This window comes from Vitis vinifera, chromosome 18 (assembly GCF_030704535.1).
Source record: "Vitis vinifera cultivar Pinot Noir 40024 chromosome 18, ASM3070453v1".
NCBI lineage: Eukaryota > Viridiplantae > Streptophyta > Magnoliopsida > Vitales > Vitaceae > Vitis > Vitis vinifera.
In genome coordinates this window covers 23,410,555-23,433,322 of record NC_081822.1, presented here as the reverse complement: position 1 = coordinate 23,433,322, position 22,768 = coordinate 23,410,555, and the positions used below count along the sequence as shown (strand labels likewise).

At 34.6% G+C, this 22,768-nt stretch overlaps 3 protein-coding genes across 4 annotated transcripts; all 3 read left to right on the top strand.

Annotated features, from left to right (window-relative positions):
- Nucleotides 1–59: 59 nt before the first annotated feature.
- On the top strand, nucleotides 60–12,430 carry LOC104882689 (uncharacterized protein At4g28440). 2 transcript variants are annotated; one of them, XM_010666874.3, is made up of 16 exons: nucleotides 60–388; nucleotides 3,813–4,006; nucleotides 4,115–4,693; nucleotides 4,830–4,952; nucleotides 5,050–5,133; nucleotides 5,236–5,786; nucleotides 5,877–5,961; nucleotides 6,052–6,330; nucleotides 6,443–6,678; nucleotides 6,793–6,868; nucleotides 6,950–7,141; nucleotides 7,515–7,616; nucleotides 7,812–8,330; nucleotides 8,423–8,485; nucleotides 8,668–8,731; nucleotides 8,821–9,139. In XM_010666874.3, the coding sequence occupies exons 2-6, from the start codon at nucleotides 3,953–3,955 to the stop codon at nucleotides 5,557–5,559; spliced, it is 1,164 nt and encodes a 387-aa protein (XP_010665176.1). In that variant the 5' UTR covers nucleotides 60–388; nucleotides 3,813–3,952; the 3' UTR covers nucleotides 5,560–5,786; nucleotides 5,877–5,961; nucleotides 6,052–6,330; nucleotides 6,443–6,678; nucleotides 6,793–6,868; nucleotides 6,950–7,141; nucleotides 7,515–7,616; nucleotides 7,812–8,330; nucleotides 8,423–8,485; nucleotides 8,668–8,731; nucleotides 8,821–9,139. The 2 variants fall into 2 exon arrangements, with proteins under 2 accessions (XP_010665176.1, XP_059590447.1); XM_059734464.1 differs by lacking the exons at nucleotides 60–388; nucleotides 3,813–4,006; nucleotides 4,115–4,693; ... (6 more) ...; nucleotides 6,793–6,868; nucleotides 6,950–7,141 and adding an exon at nucleotides 11,981–12,430 and having other exon boundaries at nucleotides 7,490–7,616; nucleotides 8,423–8,731; nucleotides 8,821–9,856.
- On the top strand, nucleotides 1,548–3,287 carry LOC104882695 (uncharacterized). Its single transcript, XM_010666882.1, has one exon. It carries the CDS (start codon nucleotides 1,548–1,550, stop codon nucleotides 3,285–3,287), a length of 1,740 nt encoding a protein of 579 aa, XP_010665184.1.
- LOC100253881 (nicotianamine aminotransferase B) lies at nucleotides 12,255–14,652 on the top strand. Its single transcript, XM_059734465.1, has 5 exons — nucleotides 12,255–12,343; nucleotides 13,413–13,472; nucleotides 13,563–13,718; nucleotides 13,799–13,892; nucleotides 14,306–14,652. Exons 3-5 carry the CDS (start codon nucleotides 13,707–13,709, stop codon nucleotides 14,458–14,460), a joined length of 261 nt encoding a protein of 86 aa, XP_059590448.1. The 5' UTR covers nucleotides 12,255–12,343; nucleotides 13,413–13,472; nucleotides 13,563–13,706; the 3' UTR covers nucleotides 14,461–14,652.
- Nucleotides 14,653–22,768: the final 8,116 nt, after the last annotated feature.

The following is a 22,768-nucleotide window of genomic DNA, read 5'->3' as shown; positions in this document are numbered from 1 at the left end:
AGCATCCACATATGATAAACCAAAAAAAAAAAAGAACCAAAAAACGATACATCCCCTCCTCACACATTTCTCTCTCTGTCTTAACTTTCTCTCCACCAACACTGAACTCAAATACTCCATCTGTTCATCTCCCTCTCAAAACCCACCATTTCTGAAACCCTAACCTCCACCTAGTCTTCCTCTTAATCTGAAAAACCTAAATCCTGTGAAGCCTAACCTGCTATTTTCCTATATATCCCCGAAATCTCTAGAATCCCGGGAAACCAACCCTAACCTCTTCTTCGTGAGTCAACAACGTAGATCGAAGAATTTGGGGAAACTGTAGTTGCTCTCTTCGTCTCTGTCTACAAATCCAGCTCCGAATCTTTATCTTTATCACCATCATCAGGTGATTATCTTCTTGACTAGTCATTTGAATCATGTTTCTCTCCCTTGTTTTCCGTTTTTGTTGATGTATTTTTTGTGTTGATTTATTTATGGTTTATTTGTGTTGGTTTATTTTCACATTGATGGAGGGGAGATTATGTAGGGTTACAACATTTTTGGAATCCAGGTATTATGATTCGATTTAGGTTTTGAGTGGTGCACATTTGGAAACAAATAGGCTATAAATTTCTTTGGGGAAGTTGTGTTTTAGGAGGCCCATATGAACAGATCCATAAAACACAGGGATGGGAAAAAAAAAGCAATTTTTTTTTTCCTTGGGGGTTTTGCAAGGATTTTCTCAGAAATCAAATGAGGATGAATTTTCCTGGAAATCAAATGGGGGATGGATTTTCTTGGGAATCAAACGGGGGTTTCAAAAAAAAAAAAAAAAAAAAATTTGATTAGTACCTGTGAGGATTGAGAGTGGCAGAGGAAAATAGGGCCTTTTTAGGGATTCTCTCGTCTGGAGGGAAACTTCAGAAAATGGCTCCTTGATGGTCGAGTGAGAGAAGTGGGTCACCTTTTTGAATTTTGGATTTAGTATGAAATAAAAAAGGAAACAAATCATGAGAGCAATTTGCTCCATATAAATAATTATTAATTATTAATTATCCATTTTAATTTTTATTAAATCAACTGATAATCTATTGTGTCTTACACTTCATTTATGATTTGGCTGAAATGAGTTCCAATTCATGGCTATGGATACTGCAAATACACATGTTGTTTGTTGTTACCCAGAAAATTATGCCTTCAAGCTAAGTTGAGTAATTAGTATAGCTACTACAATTTTTAAGATTTATGTCCATGGCATTTTGATATCTTGTGAAAATTATGCTTGCTCTTCAGTTTGAAGATTGAATTATTATTTCCAAAAAAACAAAAAGGTTTCAATATGGAAATCTATGAAAATTGGAAAATTGAGAAAAGGGTAAGGTTAAAAATATGATTGGTTTTGCAGCCCTAATCAAGTTTTAACTAACTCAAACAACACTGTAGGAAATATTAGCCATGAAATAGGAGGAGAAAGTATTCGAATTTGTCTGATGTTGGACCTCAAGAGCATCATAATATAACAAAATATACTCGAACGTGACTCAAGGCGGTTTGAAAATTCCTTTATGGGTAGTGGACATACCTTCCCCAATGCTGCCAAGTTCCGTGATGCCGTTTATTTGATGTCAATTGCTAATATATTTCGTTATCACTTCAAGAGGAATAGTACGAAACACATGACAATTGTTTGCACAGTTACTAAATGTCCTTGGAAAGTCACAGCTCGTGCAATTGGGGATTTGAACATCGTCCAGGTTCACACTTTTCATAACCACCATAATCATAGTTTGGAAGATGTTGTTGTATGCCAACCTTTAGTGAGATCTAATCGGGCTTCATTGCTTATTGATGATGTCATCCGATCCACTCCCGATTACCAACCCCGCCAAATTTGTAAGGACTTTCAAAGGCAACATGGGATGCAATTGACGTATCTTCAACTATGGAATATCAAGGAGAAGGCAAATGAGCGCATTTATAGAGAACCTAAATATTATTACAAATTGTTGCCTTGGATGTGTGAGAAAATGGTTGCAACAAATCCAGGAAGCATTGTTGAGTTGGGGCATTCAAGTGATGGACATTTTAAGCAACTCTTTGTTGCTCATTCGGTATCTATCCAAGGGTTTGCAATGGGGTGTCGGCCAATCATAGCTATTGACTCTACCCATATGAGTGGGCCATATAGGGGTGCATTATTTTCGGCGACCTCATACGATACTAATGACGCCATGTTCCCCTTAGCCTTTGGCGTGATGAGCTCAGAAAATTATGACGTTTGGTCTTGGTTTTTGCAAAATTTGAAGAAGGTTGTTGGAGATAAGGAAGTCGTTATTATCTCGGATAGACATCCCGCTCTCCTTCGTAGTGTTCCTGAAGTGTTTGGGCTTGAAAACCACACCTATTGTTACCGTCACTTGAAGGAAAATTTCAGCTCTTTCTTGAGCAAACATTACACAAGAGGGAACAAAGGTAAAGAAAATGCACTTCAATTCCTTGATAGTATTGCCTATGCAAGTTTAGAGCACGATTACAATGTTTCCATGTTTGAACTACGGAAATACAATGACGCTTTGGCCAAATGGGTTGAAGAAAATGAACTTGAACATTGGGCTATGTCCAAATTCCCAAAACAAAGATGGGATAAAATGACCACAAACCTTGCCGAGTCGTTTAATGCTTGGCTAAGGAATGAAAGACATAACTTCATTTGTACATTTCTAATGGAGCATATGGCTAAGTTAGGTTCTATGCTTGTCAAACATAAAGAGGAATCAAACAATTGGAAGGAATGCATAAGGCCAAAAATTGAAGAAAAAGTGGAGCAGAAAATTGTCAATGGTGAGGTGTATCCGGTCACTCCTTTCATGAACGGAATATTTGGGGTTTCTATCGGAACCATCTTCTTGAATGTGGACATTATGAAGCGTACTTGCACATGTAGGGGTTGGGAAATGTTGGGCATCCCTTGTGAAAATGCGACAACCGTTATTCTTTCCATCGGTCAGAATGTTGTTGATTTTATTCAAGATTGGTACAAATTCCTAATGCAAGAGCTGATTTACTCGGGCTCATTTTCTTGTATAGAGACCCATGACATGCCAATAGTCGCTAATGATGGTTTGGTTCGATCTATCATCGGTGAAGTTTTCTTCTCTCTTAACCCTCTCCATACTAAGCGGCCTCCCGACAGACCAAGAAAGAAGCGCATTGAGTCCCAATTTCAAGATAAACGGACTGTCTCTTGCTCAAGATGTCATACTTCCGGGCACCATAGGAAAACGTGCAAGAACCTTTTGTCTTAAGTGCAATGCTGTCACATTCTTCCATGACTGAAACTATGTGTTTTTTTGTATATCCATTACATGTTTTGAACACTCTTCTAAAGGTTGTTACCAACCAAGAACACATATGTAACACTTATCATTGGTGTGTTGTAATGGGTAATATTACATCAAGATTGTTATCATAATTCTTTTTGCTTCATTTCTTAGTAGGCTAATCTTGTTGAAAACCATATAGTGGTGTACTTTTTTATTCCAATTTAAGGTATATTGTAAATATCAAGCTCCCATTTATTAAGAATTGTGTTGTACAATACTTGAACAAATGTTATTGTTGTACTAAACAAACTTATACAAGTTGTAAATCAAAATCCATTATTCATAGACATAGGGACAACTGTTTTATGTAAACTTTATGAATTTTCTTTGACCTCTGAACTCATTTTTATTAACTGATACAACTACAACACTATACATGTGGCCTTTTAAGATTGTTATGCTGTTAATGAGGAATACATATATAAAATTGCTCATTTCATTGTACAGATGCAGTATCTACCCCTTATATTGCTATTGTCATGGTGATGTTCCATTCACAATCTCTTGGTGCATAATTTTCCCCAACTACTAGTCTACGCCGTTGTTGAAAATACTCAAGGAAAAGAAGCACTTCATTTATTAAACACATGGATAGCAGACAAAGGAAGCGGAGAAGCCATGTTCCATCAAGATCTAAAGTGGTAAAATATTCGACAGCCCTTTAACCTACTTTTAAAACTATTGCCCTTGAGGCTTAACTCTGGAATTGCAACATATTTGTAATATATTTTCCTTCTTTCATGTTGTAGGTTAAGTTACCAAAATCCCGTTGCTCGAGAAATAAATTCCTATCAATCATGGATACCCTCTCAATGGATAAGAAAAATGTCATCAGCGATATGGGATTTGGGGGCTTACTGCAGCTTGGTTGTAAAGAATTGCGTTATGAGCTAATAACGTGGATAGTCGCCAAATACGACATTGGCTACCACCGCTTATGCATGGAAACAAAAGTTGTTGTCCCAATCACGCCCAAAGATGTTAGAGAAGTGTTGGGCATCCCGGACAATGGCGTTAACATTCTCATCTACAATAGGCGTAGCACACCCAACCACACATACGACATTAAAATATTGGAAGCTAATTTGCGTGATCTACTAGTTGGCGAAGAATTCATGAAATCCTTCCTCATTTTCGCCTGTGCCACTATCCTTGCCCCCAACTCAAAACAAGAAGGTGTGCATGACTTGTGGGACACGGTTTGGGATAGTGAAGTGGGGGTGCGCAAAAATTGGGCCAAGTTTGTTCTCCAATATGTCGAGGATGGGATAAAGGACTATCGTACAAGTCACCCGACATACATTAGAGGTTGTGTCTTGTTTCTTCAGGTATTCGTTTCTCAACCTCTCCACATTAATGTCATATGCGTCTACCAAAATAATTTCTTCTTTTGTTGATATTGTAATAGCTTCTCTAACCAATTTATATTTGATTCCCACTTCACAACTTTTCTATATCATCAAGTTCTATATGAGGACTTTCCAAGTTGAAGTCAACAGTCCACTTTCGGCTACATGGACAGATGAGCAAGTCAAGAGGCACTTGGCTACCAAAATACACACCTATGGCAATTATGGCCATGTCCAGGTATGATAAAATTCAGCAACTCCATAAACGTAGGTTGGTGTTATCATTAATTTATGTTTCAAACGTAATCATCAATGTTTGTTTGATGTATGGGCAGGTTATACAAGGAAGCAAACCTTCTGCACATAATGATGGACATCCATACAAGGTGGGTTGCTCACACTCTGATGACCCAACTGAGGTACGCCATGACACTACGACTTTATTACTTCACAAACAAACTTGAGCACCATCCTAATTCTATTTGACCGTGCTAATTGATATTCCTTTTTCTTAACACTAGACCATTGAAGCACAGCTGAGTCGGAATTTCGAACATCTTATGAGCCTCGCTTCATCTGTGGCACAAGAAATTGCCACACTATGTGCAAGGTCCAGTGGAGGACAAAGTGACTGTGCACTTACCCCACCAAAAGAAGTTGTGAATGTAAAAAGAAAGAAAGACGAGGGAAGCATCGGTGTGTATCCTTGTAGTGATGAAATGATGAGAAAAGGAACCGGTGCCGCAAGCACTCATTCTAGCCAGCAAAAAGTCATCGGTGCAGCAGTAGATGATGGCCCATGTATTGACCACGACACATTCCCACCTTCACAAAAGAGTGCTTAATTGCAATCACTTAAAGGGGTGCAAATGGGTGTTCAAGAAGGTTGTGGCAACAAACAACCTTCTCCTACCCCTAGGCGGAGATTTAAACACACAGCGAAAAGGCTTGTCAAGCCAGCCGCCATTTTCAAATCCCCTTTCGTCTCTCAATGTGTTCAACTATTTCCTAAAATCAGCCAACAAGAAAGGTTAGTTGCGGATTATGCATTGTCAGAAGACGGTGAGCCAAGGTACTTCACATGAATTCACCATTTATTGTTAAAGTTGACATTATTGTTAATGTTTATGGCTATTGACTTAACACATTTTTTACATTGCAGTGAGATCTTGTGCGAGATGCATGACACATATATAACACGGGATGAGCTTTCTTCGCTCAATGGAGGCCGTTGGGTAAATAGTGCGGTATGTCTCAAAGATTTTTATTCTGCCTTGGTCGTTATATAAAATGCACATTATTATGTTTTATGGTCATTTACATGTGTAAATTTTCAGATTATCGGAGTGGTCTGTCGAATGATGAATGCAGAACAAGCTATACCACCGCGCGCATACCATTTCGACCCATCATTCTCCATGAGGCCTTAATCATAATTCTTTAATGCATTTCTCTATTATTTTAAATTGGAGACTATGTGGTGAGCTGTAAGAACAAATGACCAGGTGGTGCTAGTCAGCCTTACGGCAAATGCCAAAAAGCATGAAATCAAAGAGCGATGTCAGATGGTCCTTCATGCTGAATTTTTGGGCCATGATTTCTCAAGTTGTGATATGGTACGTCAAACCTAGTACAATTGGATCATGGTCAAAGTCTTTGTTTCATTTAATTATCATATTATAGTGCCCTACTAACATATTAATGGCAATGTCATCAATATGTGTGTAGCTATTTTTTCCCATTTGCGACAACAACTATTGGCACGTGCACGTGGTCAATATTCCAGCTTCAAGGGTCGAAATCTTATCTTTATTGCCTTTAAGAAGGGGTAACGGGATAAGCGCTGTATCGAGATGCTTGTCTGATGCAATTGATAAAGCATTCCATGCTCATGGCATGCTTAGGCGATTGGAGGTCTCAAAATTCCAGCATGTGCAACCCCAAATTATGCCACAACTAAATAGGTAGATTACTTTAACCGTTATTATTTTACGTATCATTAAATATGCGGTACTGATGTATTTGTCTTTTATGCTTGATGTATGCATATGATTGGTGTAATGCAATTGGTGGTATAGATATGATTGTGGCATGTTCACAATCAAGTACATGGAACATTGGAACGGGGTGACACTAACACATTCAATCGCGGAGGTAAGTGAAACCAAGACTTTAGAAATTGGTTTATTTGAATTTTTACCAAACCAGCCTATGATTTTGGTGTGTGTTGTGCAGAACAAGATGCATCTATATCAATTGAGGCTGGTTGTTAATTTGGTTACTAATGCGACAAACAATGCTAGAGATAAGGTCTTGAAGACATGTCGAATTTGATTAATAGAGGCCAACTTGGACAGGCAAGGTCAATGATGGAACCGTACTTGCATGAGAATTGGGCTAGTGGTGCCGACAGTGCATAACCAGAAGGTGGCTCCTTCTATTTTTTTCTTTGTTGTTTGTTTCTCTTGAAAATTTATATTTGAGGGAATTACCTTTCCAATAAAAAATACTCAGGCATGAAAGTAGACTTTTTCCTGGAATCACAATTAAATACATATGAACTAAGCCAATAAATTAGTGTCCTTGCAAGTTTTGATAAGAGAAGACACACACTAGAATGAATACTTTGTGAAGTATTTTATTTATTAATTTTTTTTCTGTGATAAGTACCTTGTCAAGTGATTTTGATAGTTTATTACTAAAAACTTTATACCAGAATTATATCTATTGAAACATATAGAGGCTTATTGTTTGAATATTTTTGCATGTAGGCTTTATTAGTGGAAATTTAATGGTGCAGAATCTGGAGGTGGTTCGTAAGTTGGGAAAGCACTGAGAAAAGAAGAACAAGAAAATACCAAGGTTCTCCTCATCAATGCGATCTCACTTGCACATGCCAGTTGTAAGTTCTCATTTCTTGGATGGTTTGGATCTTTATGTTAAAGTTGTTAGTATCATGTGAAAGAGCTACCATCATACTATTGACTTCCTTTTTTTGTTGTGTTGTGAATTTCATTAGGTGCTTCTATTTTTTGCTACTTTCAACGATACAGATAAAAATTACGCTATTATTAGTATTATTTTTTCTTAATTGTAGGCGACAATTGGAAAACAAGATGGTTGACAACCATAAAGACATGAGCAATGTTACAATTCAGAATCGTGGCTGCTGGAGAAAAGGATGTGATCATAAGACATTCTCATCATGACTTAGACTTTATAATATAACTGTTCCTATTTTGATTTTTGTTTGTAAATATAGGCATGCCCAATACCGAAGCCCTTTAAAAACTATATAGATACATCATAATTGGTTTTTTAGTTTACTATTTTTACTTTGGGAACCCATTGCATACTTCCGATATATTTAGGTTGTGACCCCCCTTCTGTTAGGTGCTTTTAGATTAATTTACCATTGACTATGAAAAATACATTGGTATATGAAATTTTCGTTGAGCTAAAGAGGTTACTCCATGACCTCTTTGCAGGTGCATAGTTCTAAGAGAGCCATGAAATATGAGAAACTATTGGTTAGGTTGAAGAAATTGCTTTCTATTCTGCCTACTATTTGGCCAAGCTAATTATGCTATATGAGAGGTGAAGCTGGAATTTTTAAGTAAGATATGGTGAATTCTATTTTGTGTCATCATCATGAATAACACCTATTTAATATCTGCATACTGCTGATATTGAATATGTAATGGATAGTATCACTTGGATTCTTTGAAGACATCTACAGACTGGTCCATCTTATGCCAAATCCATCCCACTGTGAGCCTAACCCATAAAAAAATCTCACTTACATTTAAATTTTTAATGGAATTAAAATTAGATTGTTCAGTATTTCACCATTTGCTTTCTTTTTTCCTTTTGTTTTTTTTCACTCATTTCACGCCTACTTCTTACATCTGTATGTATAGTGTAAGGACTTATTTCCTTTTATGGAATTCCAGGAGTCAAGTCATATGGATACCGGATAATCAAGAACAAAAATTTCCTATAGATGGGATAGACAAGGTTTATGTTGCATAATTCTGTTTACAGTTCTATAATTATGCTAAAACTTCCAGTTGTGGTTTGGCTTAACTTTTGGTGTTCTGCTGCAGATAAGGTTCCAAGTTCAGAGTGTAAGTTATTCTCCAGTTCCAATTGAGCAGCGAAAAGAGTCAAAGCCATTTGCCTCTATGGTGATTTCGGTAAGTTCATCCTTTGAACTTCATCATTTCAAGGTTTTTCATCTCTAGAAGTAGGGCACCTGAAGCTCTTTTTCCTTTGGAAGTTGTGGTATAATTTTAAGGGCCAACTGCATAGAGATATTGCTATTCCCTAAGATTTTGTTTTCACTGGTAAGAGTTTCTAAGTGCTGGCTGATGGAGTGTGCTCAAAACTAGTTATGTTATATTGTTGGAATATTCTACAATACCTCATTCGGTACCATGCCTCCATTTTTTTTCAGCCATTAGATGAAACTGATTAAATCTCAACCATCCAAATGAAAAAAAAAAAAAAAAAAATTGAAACCGGGTACCTTCCCCTCCCGTTCTCTCCCCCCTCTCTCCCCTTTTTCCCATTTCCCCCCCCTAATTTGCTCTCTTCCCCTCCATAGCTGGCTGTGTAGCTCTTCCCCTCCTATTCTCTCACCCTTATCCCATGCTCTCATCTTCACTCATCCTCCATAGCCGGCCGTGTAGCTGTTTAAGACCCTATTCAAGCCTTTTCAATTTCCATATACACAAAAGTAGCTCTAAAAGGGTCCAAGTCCAAGTCCAACAATACCCTAAAAGCAAAACCCTAGCACGTTTGTTTTTATTCTAGGGCTTCTTCACGTCCCCAACCGATTTGGATCCTGGAGCTAGGGTTTTTGAGCGATGGAAACGGCGACTACGGGGACAGCGATAACAACGACGACTACGGAGACGACGAAGGCAGCTGTGACGAAGAAGAGGAAGTCGGTGTTCACGAAGGTGGACCAGTTGAAGCCGGGGACCGGTGGCCACACTCTGACGGTGAAGGTGGTGAGCTCTAAGACCGTGTTACAAAATGGTCGATTGGTGTTGCAGCATCTTCGCCACACTCGTATTGCTGAGTGTCTTGTTGGGGATGAGACTAGGGCGATCATCTTCACTGCTCGTAACGATCAAGGTATTTGTTTATATCTTAAGTATGTGTCCCTTTTATTTTTGTGAGTTTCTCATTTAGGGTGTGTTTGGTTGCTGAGGAAATGTGGGAAACAAAGAGAATTGTGCATCTTACGTTGTAATGTTCTTGGAATTGTGTTAAAAGAGTGTTAAAAAGGGGTGTTAGCTTTCAATTTTTTTTCTTCTTAATGTTGGCTCATGAGAAAAAGTGAGATAAACGAAGTGAAATATTTTATCTTTAGGTATGCTTAGGCCGCCGTAAACATAAAATAAAATTTGAATTTTTGAGCTGCAGAATTTTCATTGTTGGTAATACAAGGAAATTGAAAATAGCATGAAAGTTAAAAAATTTATTATATTTTCTGTTTCATTTTTCTCAGCATCTACTGAAGATGAACTTTCTTTGTCATGGTTTAGTGCCTGAGAAGGATTAGTTGCATTAGATTACTTAAATTTGAAATATATGATGTTGTGCTTTTATGTCAATTTCTAAGATTTAAGTTTGGAAATTTTTTTGTTGGCTCTTTGTTGATTAATTGCACCTTAAAATCCAACTCCTTCATGATTTTCAAGCAAGCAACAACTCAATGTCCAATAATTTAACATATGCTAGAAGCCATTTCAACCACTTATTTTTGTGAATGAAAAAGTTAACATCAATGATGTTTACTACCTTTGAGGCTTGGCTCAAGTGGCAAGAGTTTGGATTGGGGACTGTGGAGGTCTTGGGTTCAATTCCTTGTCATAAAATAAATATATATGAAAAAAAAAAAAAACAATGTTATTACCATCAATCAGTCTATGACAAAGACCAAAAGTTTTCCACCTCGGGCCCATTCCATATTTCCTTTCTTCATTGACCTGCCACCTTTGCTTACCAGTTAAGCCATCAACATTGGACGTAAAAATCCAGGTCATTGTTGCAAGCTTGCCAAACCAAAAGAAAAGGTTTTGACAAAAGCAAACACTATGGGCATTTTTTTTGTTTTCCCTAACCAAGCAGGGCTGAACCTAAATTTTGGTACTCCTTTTTTCTTCCAATTTTTTAGTGTTGGACCTAGATCTTCAAAGACATATTTTCTAAAAACTTTTTATTTTTTTGAGTTACTTCAACAATTAAAATAAGTTCCTAACATGGCTTTACTGTAATCTAGCTTATTAAATATTGAAGCGTGATGCTCTTAAAAACTGCAGTAGGATAAGATAGGAATTTTGAATTTGAGATGAGCTCAACCTGGCATCCACTTGTACAGTTGAGGATTCTATATTACGTTCTTGTTTGGATAAATTAACCATGTTGCTTTTGGAAATTTATTCAACTCTCTCTCTCTCTCTCTCTCACAATAGATGCATTATGCCCAATTTTGAACAATTGCCATAGAAGACATTTGTATGTGGGGTGGATTGTATTTATATTCTTTTGATAGGCAATACAAGACGTATGTATATAGCAACAAAAAAATATATTAGAGGACACAGGACGGACACAATGGGCACAAAAAGGCAAAGACAATCAAGAGAGAACACAAAAAGCAACTCTCTCTGTCTCATTAAGATCCTAATCAATCAATATACTCAAACGAAGGCATTGAGCCTTCCTTTAGGTACATCCCTCCCCAGGCTAAGTAACAACCATAACATAGATGCCTACAGAAGCCTAAACGAATTCAGTTGGTCATTACATTTTCATTATGTTGCCCCTGCAAGCTTTTTTCCCTTCCATTGTTCCCTCATCATTGACCTATAGATACTTGACTATGCTTACTACTACCTAATTGAGATGGAAACATTTTTCTGGACTTGAAACTGTGAATATTCTACCTATCATGAATCATACATTTAGAAGTATGGAATCCTTCTTTCTGTTTAACTTTATTGTAAATAATGCTTGTGGCAAAACTGAGAATGATACATTTTTAAACTGGTACCTTAAAGTCAGTGATCTATTGATTCACTATTAAAAATTTATTTCATCTGCTCGATCTCACATTGCTTGGGCTTCACACAAATGTAGTTTGGTCCCAGCTTCCTTATCCCAGTAGCACTTAGGTGAGTTTGTGTGTATGAAAGATGTCAAAGCATTGCTGTTTTATATTAATAGTAATGAGGTACCTTTGTCACCATGCAGTTGATATGATAAAGCTGGGCGCCACTGTGATTCTGCACAAAGCAAAGATTGACATGTTTAAGGGATCAATGAGGCTAGCAGTTGACAAATGGGGACGTGTTGAAGTGACCAAGGATGCTAACTTTGTAGTTAAAGAGCAGAACAATCTTTTGCTAGTTGAGTACGAATTGGTTAATGTGCTGGAAGAGTGATAGGTAAATATATTACCTTAAGAAGTGAATATATTATGAGGTTACAAAAGGTTTGATTATTGTTGGGTGGTCCTTAATCAGATGCAGCTTTTACGTTTGCTACACAAGTCTTGCCAGATATGTTTTCGGTTTTGAAGCAGTGAACCGTTTCAGCTTTTAGCTACTTGGAAAGGTCGATTATTGTTGTGCTTTATGTTCTTATATGGCAGAACCCTGCACAGTAAATAGATAATATATTGGCAAGATGTCTCTTCAGTTTTCTTTTGCTTTTATTTTTGTTAATCATGGCTTGCATTTAGGAAGGACAGTAGAGTGGGTTTAGGATGGATCACCCTAATCCCAACTTCTTTCCATTTATTTCTTTTGTTTCTATCTATTCCTATCCCATCTAAAAAATATAAATGGGGTGGAGTGGATACGGGGAATTTTTCTTGTCCTATTCTTTTTTATTTTTTATTTTATCAATTTTTTATTTTTAGAAATTTATACTTTAGTAAAAATAAATATTATTTTAAAATAAAAATTAATATAAATATTTATAATTTAATTTTATGAAAATTAATGTTTTATTTATGTTAAAAAGGTTGAAAAAAAAATCAGTGAAAATAATTTTTTATGGGGTTGAGGGGGAGGAGACAAAGTCATATCTTTTTGGGCTTTTAGAAACTTTCTAAGCATGTTTTGAAACCTGATTATATTTATCCCCATAACCATATAGATGCATTTTAAAATCGTAATGGTTTATTGGGCTCAAAGCCTTTAATATCTATATGGGAGAGAGTGAGCTATTACAAATAGTATCAGAATTAATCCATGACCTTAGTGTGGGACTATGTCTATCTGTCCATATAAGAGATGTTTGCCTATATGATCTTTCAATCTCATGGGACACAATAAGAACATTGTGACTGTGGGGTCACATATCAGATGGGGGAAGAAGTTCTTGACACCATATATGAATGAACTCCTCTTAACCATGTGGACAAGTTTTAAAACAATGATGACCCATTACCCTTACGGCAAACAATATCTATATGGGAGTGAGTGGGTCTTTACATAAACCTACTAATTTTTAATGAAAAATCTGACACTATCCCAAGAAAAATATAGTAATAAAGCATGAATTTGAACTTAATTTCAGTATATGATCCCATGTGTAGTAGAATTGGAAACATTGACTAGGTAGGAAACTTCCTGGTAATAAAACACTCAACTTATATCTTTGTTGCTTTTCATTTCAGGTTGTTGAGAGCATTATAAATTGTCTCAATATTTCTTCTGATCCCGCAACTTTTATTCAGGTTTGTAAGGGAGCATGCCATTTTTTTTTTCAGTTCTTCATTTCTTAAAGAGATCGAACACTCTGATAAATGATTTGGTTCATTTATCAGGGTGCATTTCCAGAGATCCTGGAGAAAACAAAAGAGGATTTCTTCTCAAACACTATCATCATACTTAGAGAATGTGCAGACATAATTCATGAGAGAATCAAGGATATCCCCTGCATTACTTGCCCGCAAAAGCCAGAAGGATCCATGTTTGTAATGGTAAAGGGAGAAAGAAAACATGATATATTTTGCACTTCAGAATATTGAGATGATTATTGTCAATTACGGTTTCTTTGCAGGTCAAGCTGAACCTGTCTCTATTGGAAGACATTGATGATGATGTAGAGTTCTATATGAAGCTGTCTAAAGAGGAATCAGTGATTGTCCTTACAGGTAAGAAGCAAGCAACCTTGGTTAGCTTAGGATGCTCCGACCCAACTCGATGTTTGGACAGACTTGAGTCAAAATTTTTCAACCTAACTCATTTTAGGTTAGACATGGGTCAATGATCCAATAACCAAAGCCTAACTTTAGACCAATTTGATATTTTTATAATATTTATAATGCATGTTATTCTATATAAATCAAAACTCATTTTGAGCTTAGAAAAATAAGGTTGAGAACCTTATATTAAAGGGCGAGTTGGGTTGGATTTAGAATAATTGTTTTTTAATTCAGGTTAGGTTTGCGTTAGCTATCAACCGGACTGAACCCATTGGAGTTGCAACCCTACTTTAGTTTTAGTTGCTTGTATAGTGGATTACAAAAACGAAGTGGGTCTAATCATTTTGGGGTATTTGTTGCAGGTGTAGCTGTGGGAATGAAGAACTGGCCTCGAGTAACTTTTGCCATTGATCCACCTTCTCTCGAAGATGGACTTGGAAGGATCAAAGCCTTCTACCAGAGGCATATGCTAAGAAGGAATAAAGACTTCATCTCAAATCAATTCAATGCTTGTTGAATTTCATGATCTGTAAGGTGCCAATAAACATTAAGCTGTCTGTTATTGTATCCTCAAAAGTTGAGGGAACAATTCTATTAAATGTGTCGACTTCTAGGAACTTAAGATCTGTGCTACTAGCTTGGTGGCAAATATGGATCAGCAGTGTAATAACTACTGGGAAGAATCTCAAAGAACAGGAAAAATGGAAAATTGTGTTGGATAGAAGAAAGAAAACTTTGGACACAAGGATCAATCAATTGACAGTATCTTTCAAGATAAAATTTGTCAGCCTTTCAATAATCTTCCAAGTGGAAGTAAGGTATGAGAAAAAACAATTTTTGATTGTATGGTTTGTAGAAGCAGAGTAGAATGCCAAATGATAAGAAAGACTTTTATGATATATATATATATATTTGAACTTTTGGTTATGTTTGGTTTCGGAAAATTCGAGGGAAAATGGGAATGAAAGAAAATAGAAAGGAAAAGTAGAATGGAAAGAAAAAATAAAGGAAAATAAAAAATAAATTTAAATTTAATAAATTATTTTTATACATTTAAGCTCATTGTACTTATTTTTTTTTTATTATAGTAAGATTAAATAATTTTAAAATATATAAAAATTTAATTAATTTTAATTATATTTGATTTTCTTTTATAATTTTTTATAGTGAAATCAAATATGAGGAAATTATTTTTTTAATATTTTTTTTCCTAGTATTTTTTGAGAATCAAATATAGCCTTTAAGATTGTGTTTGGTTTTTGAAAAATTTGAGAAAAATGTGAGAAAAAGAAAGTAAAAAAGAAAAGTCAAAGGAAAGCGAAATAGGATAACAAAAATAATTTAAAATCAATAAATTATTTCTATATATTATTTTAAATTAATTTTATAAAAATCACTCTCTATTCACTTTGTTTTTTAAAACTGTTTCTAAAAAATTAATCTCAAAATAGTATTATAAATTTTGGGAAACAATTTTTATAGGAACAATTTTATATCACACAATCAAATAGTCTCTTGATTTCTATAAGAATGAATTTTTCATTTTTAATTATAATCCAAATTTAATAATAAATAAGAAAAGAAATTGATTTATCATTCTCATTCCCACATACCTTAAATTAATTGGATGTATACAAGATGGAAGTGATCTTATCAAACGTGTATGTCTAATGCAGGAGTAGAAACAAATCTCTTTTCCCCTTACACCATCTAGAAAAGATTATTTATTTTAGCTTATTTACCTTAAATTTTAACATTAAATTATTTTACCCAAAATATTTAGTGTGGTTAAACACTTAAATTAAGTCATCAAGCTATTAAGTGAGTTTATTAAGATGATATTTTATAAAATTTAATACTTATTATTTAATGGTTTAAATTAACTTTTAGTTCCATCATTTTTTAATTATTAACTTAAAATTTATTACTTTATTTTTACTTTAAATATTTTGGTAATTTGATCAAATTAATTTCATTTTTATTTTCTAAATTATCAAATTGTTAATATTTACCTTCAAAAAATATTTCTTAATTATCCTTATTAAAAGTATTGTCAATTCATAAAATAATTAAAAAAATATTTACTATAAAAAAGGAGTAGTAAATACAAAATAATGTTTGTAAAAGTATAAACTATATATCTGTAGGAACTTTTAGAGTATTGGAAATTTGAATGAAATAGAAACCAATTAGAAATAGAAAATTCCTAGTAAACAAGAATGAATTATGAGTATGACTCAATCTTGCTTACTAGTATTCATGCATAAATGCATCATCACCATATGACATAGCTAAATGAAAACAAAAGGAAAGTCCCATTCCGGCCGACCATCAAATGAACCAGTTCCATTGTAATATGGAGAATCACAATTGTATCATCTAATTACATCATGACTGGATCACAAAGCTAAATGACAACAAAAGGAAAATCCTATTCCATTCGACCAACAAAGGAACGGGCTGCATTTTTTTTTTCTACCGGTAGCTACTGCCCATATTTTGTGTTTTAGGGAAAAAAACGACAGTGGCTACCGGTTGAGAATATGGCCAACCGATAGCATTAAACCAGTCGACTGGTAGCGGTTGAGAAATTTTGACTACCGGTTGAGGAAATTCCTCTACCGGTTGAGGAAATTCCTCTACCGGCAAACACTGGTGGTTCTGCACTTACATAGATAGGAAATTAAGGGAATGAAGGGAAAGCATGAGTCCAAATTAAAATTTTCCTATTAAGAACTATAGTTCAAAATTCACATAAATGAAAAAATTTTATGGCATCTTCCATGAATTATATCCCCATGTGCAACTATAGTTTGAAATTAATATAAATAAATCAATTAATCATTTTATATTAATTAAATAGAAAATAGGGGATCTTGAATAACATTTAGATTCCCCATTAAATAGTTATAACTAATTATTTATATTCAAATATGAGACTATAGTTTGAAATTCATATAAATCAATCAATTTACCACTTTTAAATAATTAAATTCAAATTAGGGATATTGAATTACATTTCAATTTCCCATTTACCATCTATAACTTTTTAATTATACTCAAATATGTCACTATGGTTCCGAATTTAGACTAATAAATCAATTTACCACTTTTAACTCATTAAATTCAAACTAGAGGATATTAATTACATTTCAATTTCTCATTTATCATTTATAGATTTTTAATTATATTCAAATGTGTTATTATCGTTCCAAATTCATACTAATCAATCAATTTACCACTTTTAATCCATTAAATCAAACTAAGGGATATTGAATTACATTTGAATTTCCTATTTACCACCTATAGATTTTTAATTATATTCAAATGTTTTACTATGGTTCCAAATTCATACTAATTAATCAATTTACCACTTTTAATCCATTAAATCAAACCAAGGGATAATGAATTACATTTGAATTTCCCATTTACCACCTATAGATTTTTAATTATATTCAAATGTGTTACTATGGTTCCAAATTCATACTAATCAATCAATTTACCACTTTTAATCCATTAAATCTAACTAAAGGATGTTGAATTACATTTGAATTTCCCATTTACCACCTATAATTTTTAATTATATTCAAATGTGTTACTATGGTTTTGATTCATACCAACTAATTAATTCACCACTTTTAATCCATTAAGGGATATTAAGGTTTGTTTTAGTCTAGTTGGGGCATCCCATGTGGTGCAAAAGGGTGGGATCAGTCTTATGAGAAGCGGTTCAGGATGAAGAACCAAATGGAACTTAGTGGTTGTTGCTGCACTAAGTAACTCACTGGCCTTCAAATGGGAACAGACATGCAATTTTGTTAAATTAAACTTTTTTTCTAATTTATCAAAACAAAACAATACAAATGGTCGCTCAATGTAGCTTCTTGATAATCACTGCATGCCAATTGAATACGTCTTTGTTGTTTCTCTGAGAGTGCTTACTTTTCACAAATTGAGGTGGTATTTTTGTTGGACTGGTGATTATTTATAAGGAAGCCCAAGAAAAAAAGGTATTTCTATAATTTTTTTTTTCTCTTTTACAAAAAACTAGGGGTTTGGATCTCTACCATTAATTATGCAATCTATGTCATAACTGGGTAATACCATTTGAGTGTACGAATCACCGAATAAAAAACCTAAATGACATCTAAAGGATATTCGTGTACCGGTCGACCACCATATGAAGTGGTTGCAATTTTTTTGGAACCGGTAGACACTGGCCATTTTGGTGCTTCATCATAAGAAATAGCAGTGTCTACCGGTTGAGAAAATAGGCCAACCGGTAGCATTTAACCGGTCGACCGCTTCATAGATAACGAAATAAGATGTTAAAGTGTTGGATTCATGCATAGATTGTTCTCCACTTATTAGAAAGTAGTTTTTTTGGGCATGTGATTAGGTAACACCTCTTTTGGCTTGGATATTGTTTCAATGAGTCCATTACACTCAAGGGGTGTTCAAATGATGCCCGTAAAAATCATACTTCAAAAATACTAAAAAATTAGGAAGGATACGAAGAATGTGAGGAATCCTCACATTCTTCGTACTCTCTCATTTCCCCACTTCTTTGATACTTTTAAAAAACTTTGAGACTTCATATAACTTGGATGTTGTTTAAATAGGTTTATTACACTTAGGAGATGTTCAAATGATGCCCGAAAAAAATCAAAATCCGAAAATACTAAAAAATTAGGAAAGGTACTCACATTCTTCGTACCCTCTCATTTTTTCACTTCTTTGATACTTTTAAAATTTTTTGGGACTTCATATGACTTTGATATTGTTTAAATACATTCATTACACTCAAGGGGTGTTCAAATGATGCCCGGAAAAATCATACTTCAAAAATACTAAAAAATTAGGAAGGTACGAAGAATGTGAGGAATCCTCACATTCTTCGTACCCTCTCATTTCTCCACTTCTTTGATACTTTTAAAATTTTTTGGGACTTTATATGACTTGAATATTGTTGAAATAGGTTCATTACACTAAAGGGGTGTTCAAATGATGCCCAAAAAAATCATACTTCAAAAATACTAAAAAATTAGGAAGGGTACGAAGAATGTGAGGAATCCTCACATTCTTTGCACCCTCCCAATTCACCACTTGTTTGAAGTTTTTAAAATTTTTTGGGACTTCATATGGCTCGAATATTGTTTTTATAGGTTCCTTACACTTAGAAGGTGGTGAAATAATTTCCGGAAAAATCCAAATCCAAAAATACTAAAAAATTAACAAGAGAACGAAGAATGTGAGGAATCCTCACATTCTTCGTACTCTCCCAATTCTCCACTTGTTTGAAGTTTTTAAAAATTTTTGGGACATCATAAGAAATAGCAGCGTCTACCTACCGGTTGAGAAAATAGGCCAACCGGTAGCATTTAACCGGTCGACCGCTTCATAGATAACGAAATAAGATGTTAAAGTGTTGGATTCATGCATAGATTGTTCTCCACTTATTAGAAAGTAGTTTTTTTGGGCATGTGATTAGGTAACACCTCTTTTGGCTTGGATATTCTTTCAATGAGTCCATTACACTCAAGGGGTGTTCAAATGATGCCCGTAAAAATCATACTTCAAAAATACTAAAAAATTAGGAAGGGTACGAAGAATGTGAGGAATCCTCACATTCTTCGTACCCTCTCATTTCCCCACTTCTTTGATACTTTTAAAAAACTTTGAGACTTCATATAACTTGGATGTTGCTTAAATAGGCTTATTACACTTAGGAGACGTTCAAATGATGCCCGAAAAAAATCAAAATCCGAAAATCATAAAAAATTAGGAAAGGTACTCACATTCTTCGTACCCTCTCATTTTTTCACTTCTTTAATACTTTTAAAATTTTTTGGGACTTCATATGACTTTGATATTGTTTAAATACATTCATTACACTCAAGGGGTGTTCAAATGATGCCCGGAAAAATCATACTTCAAAAATACTAAAAAATTAGGAAGGTACGAAGAATGTGAGGAATCCTCACATTCTTCGTACCCTCTCATTTCTCCACTTCTTTGATACTTTTAAAATTTTTTGGGACTTTATATGACTTGAATATTGTTGAAATAGGTTCATTACACTAAAGGGGTGTTCAAATGATGCCCAAAAAAATCATACTTCAAAAATACTAAAAAATTAGGAAGGGTACGAAGAATGTGAGGAATCCTCACATTCTTTGCACCCTCCCAATTCACCACTTGTTTGAAGTTTTTAAAATTTTTTGGGACTTCATATGGCTCGAATATTGTTTTTATAGGTTCCTTACACTTAGAAGGTGGTGAAATAATTTCTGGAAAAATCCAAATCCAAAAATACTAAAAAATTAACAAGAGAACGAAGAATGTGAGGAATCCTCACATTCTTCGTACTCTCCCAATTCTCCACTTGTTTGAAGTTTTTAAAAATTTTTGGGACATCATAAGAAATAGCAGCGTCTACCTACCGGTTGAGAAAATAGGCCAACCGGTAGCATTTAACCGGTCGACCGCTTCATAGATAACGAAATAAGATGTTAAAGTGTTGGATTCATGCATAGATTGTTCTCCACTTATTAGAAAGTAGTTTTTTTGGGCATGTGATTAGGTAACACCTCTTTTGGCTTGGATATTCTTTCAATGAGTCCATTACACTCAAGGGGTGTTCAAATGATGCCCGTAAAAATCATACTTCAAAAATACTAAAAAATTAGGAAGGGTACGAAGAATGTGAGGAATCCTCACATTCTTCGTACCCTCTCATTTCCCCACTTCTTTGATACTTTTAAAAAACTTTGAGACTTCATATAACTTGGATGTTGCTTAAATAGGCTTATTACACTTAGGAGACGTTCAAATGATGCCCGAAAAAAATCAAAATCCGAAAATACTAAAAAATTAGGAAAGGTACTCACATTCTTCGTACCCTCTCATTTTTTCACTTCTTTAATACTTTTAAAATTTTTTGGGACTTCATATGACTTTGATATTGTTTAAATACATTCATTACACTCAAGGGGTGTTCAAATGATGCCCGGAAAAATCATACTTCAAAAATACTAAAAAATTAGGAAGGTACGAAGAATGTGAGGAATCCTCACATTCTTCGTACCCTCTCATTTCTCCACTTCTTTGATACTTTTAAAATTTTTTGGGACTTTATATGACTTGAATATTGTTGAAATAGGTTCATTACACTAAAGGGGTGTTCAAATGATGCCCAGAAAAATCATACTTCAAAAATACTAAAAAATTAGGAAGGGTACGAAGAATGTGAGGAATCCTCACATTCTTTGCACCCTCCCAATTCACCACTTGTTTGAAGTTTTTAAAATTTTTTGGGACTTCATATGGCTCGAATATTGTTTTTATAGGTTCCTTACACTTAGAAGGTGGTGAAATAATTTCCGGAAAAATCCAAATCCAAAAATACTAAAAAATTAACAAGAGAACGAAGAATGTGAGGAATCCTCACATTCTTCGTACTCTCCCAATTCTCCACTTGTTTGAAGTTTTTAAAAATTTTTGGGACATCATAGGAAATAGCAGCGTCTACCTACCGGTTGAGAAAATAGGCCAACCGGTAGCATTTAACCGGTCGACCGCTTCATAGATAACGAAATAAGATGTTAAAGTGTTGGATTCATGCATAGATTGTTCTCCACTTATTAGAAAGTAGTTTTTTTGGGCATGTGATTAGGTAACACCTCTTTTGGCTTGGATATTGTTTCAATGAGTCCATTACACTCAAGGGGTGTTCAAATGATGCCTGTAAAAATCATACTTCAAAAATACTAAAAAATTAGGAAGGGTACGAAGAATGTGAGGAATCCTCACATTCTTCGTACCCTCTCATTTCCCCACTTCTTTGATACTTTTAAAAAACTTTGAGACTTCATATAACTTGGATGTTGTTTAAATAGGCTTATTACACTTAGGAGACGTTCAAATGATGCCCGAAAAAAATCAAAATCCGAAAATACTAAAAAATTAGGAAATGTACTCACATTCTTCGTACCCTCTCATTTTTTCACTTCTTTAATACTTTTAAAATTTTTTGGGACTTCATATGACTTTGATATTGTTTAAATACATTCATTACACTCAAGGGGTGTTCAAATGATGCCCGGAAAAATCATACTTCAAAAATACTAAAAAATTAGGAAGGTACGAAGAATGTGAGGAATCCTCACATTCTTCGTACCTTCTCATTTCTCCACTTCTTTGATACTTTTAAAATTTTTTGGGACTTTATATGACTTGAATATTGTTGAAATAGGTTCATTACACTAAAGGGGTGTTCAAATGATGCCCAAAAAAATCATACTTCAAAAATACTAAAAAATTAGGAAGGGTACGAAGAATGTGAGGAATCCTCACATTCTTTGCACCCTCCCAATTCACCACTTGTTTGAAGTTTTTAAAATTTTTTGGGACTTCATATGGCTCGAATATTGTTTTTATAGGTTCCTTACACTTAGAAGGTGGTGAAATAATTTCCGGAAAAATCCAAATCCAAAAATACTAAAAAATTAACAAGAGAACGAAGAATGTGAGGAATCCTCACATTCTTCGTACTCTCCCAATTCTCCACTTGTTTGAAGTTTTTAAAAATTTTTGGGACATCATAAGAAATAGCAGCGTCTACCTACCGGTTGAGAAAATAGGCCAACCGGTAGCATTTAACCGGTCGACCGCTTCATAGATAACGAAATAAGATGTTAAAGTGTTGGATTCATGCATAGATTGTTCTCCACTTATTAGAAAGTAGTTTTTTTGGGCATGTGATTAGGTAACACCTCTTTTGGCTTGGATATTGTTTCAATGAGTCCATTACACTCAAGGGGTGT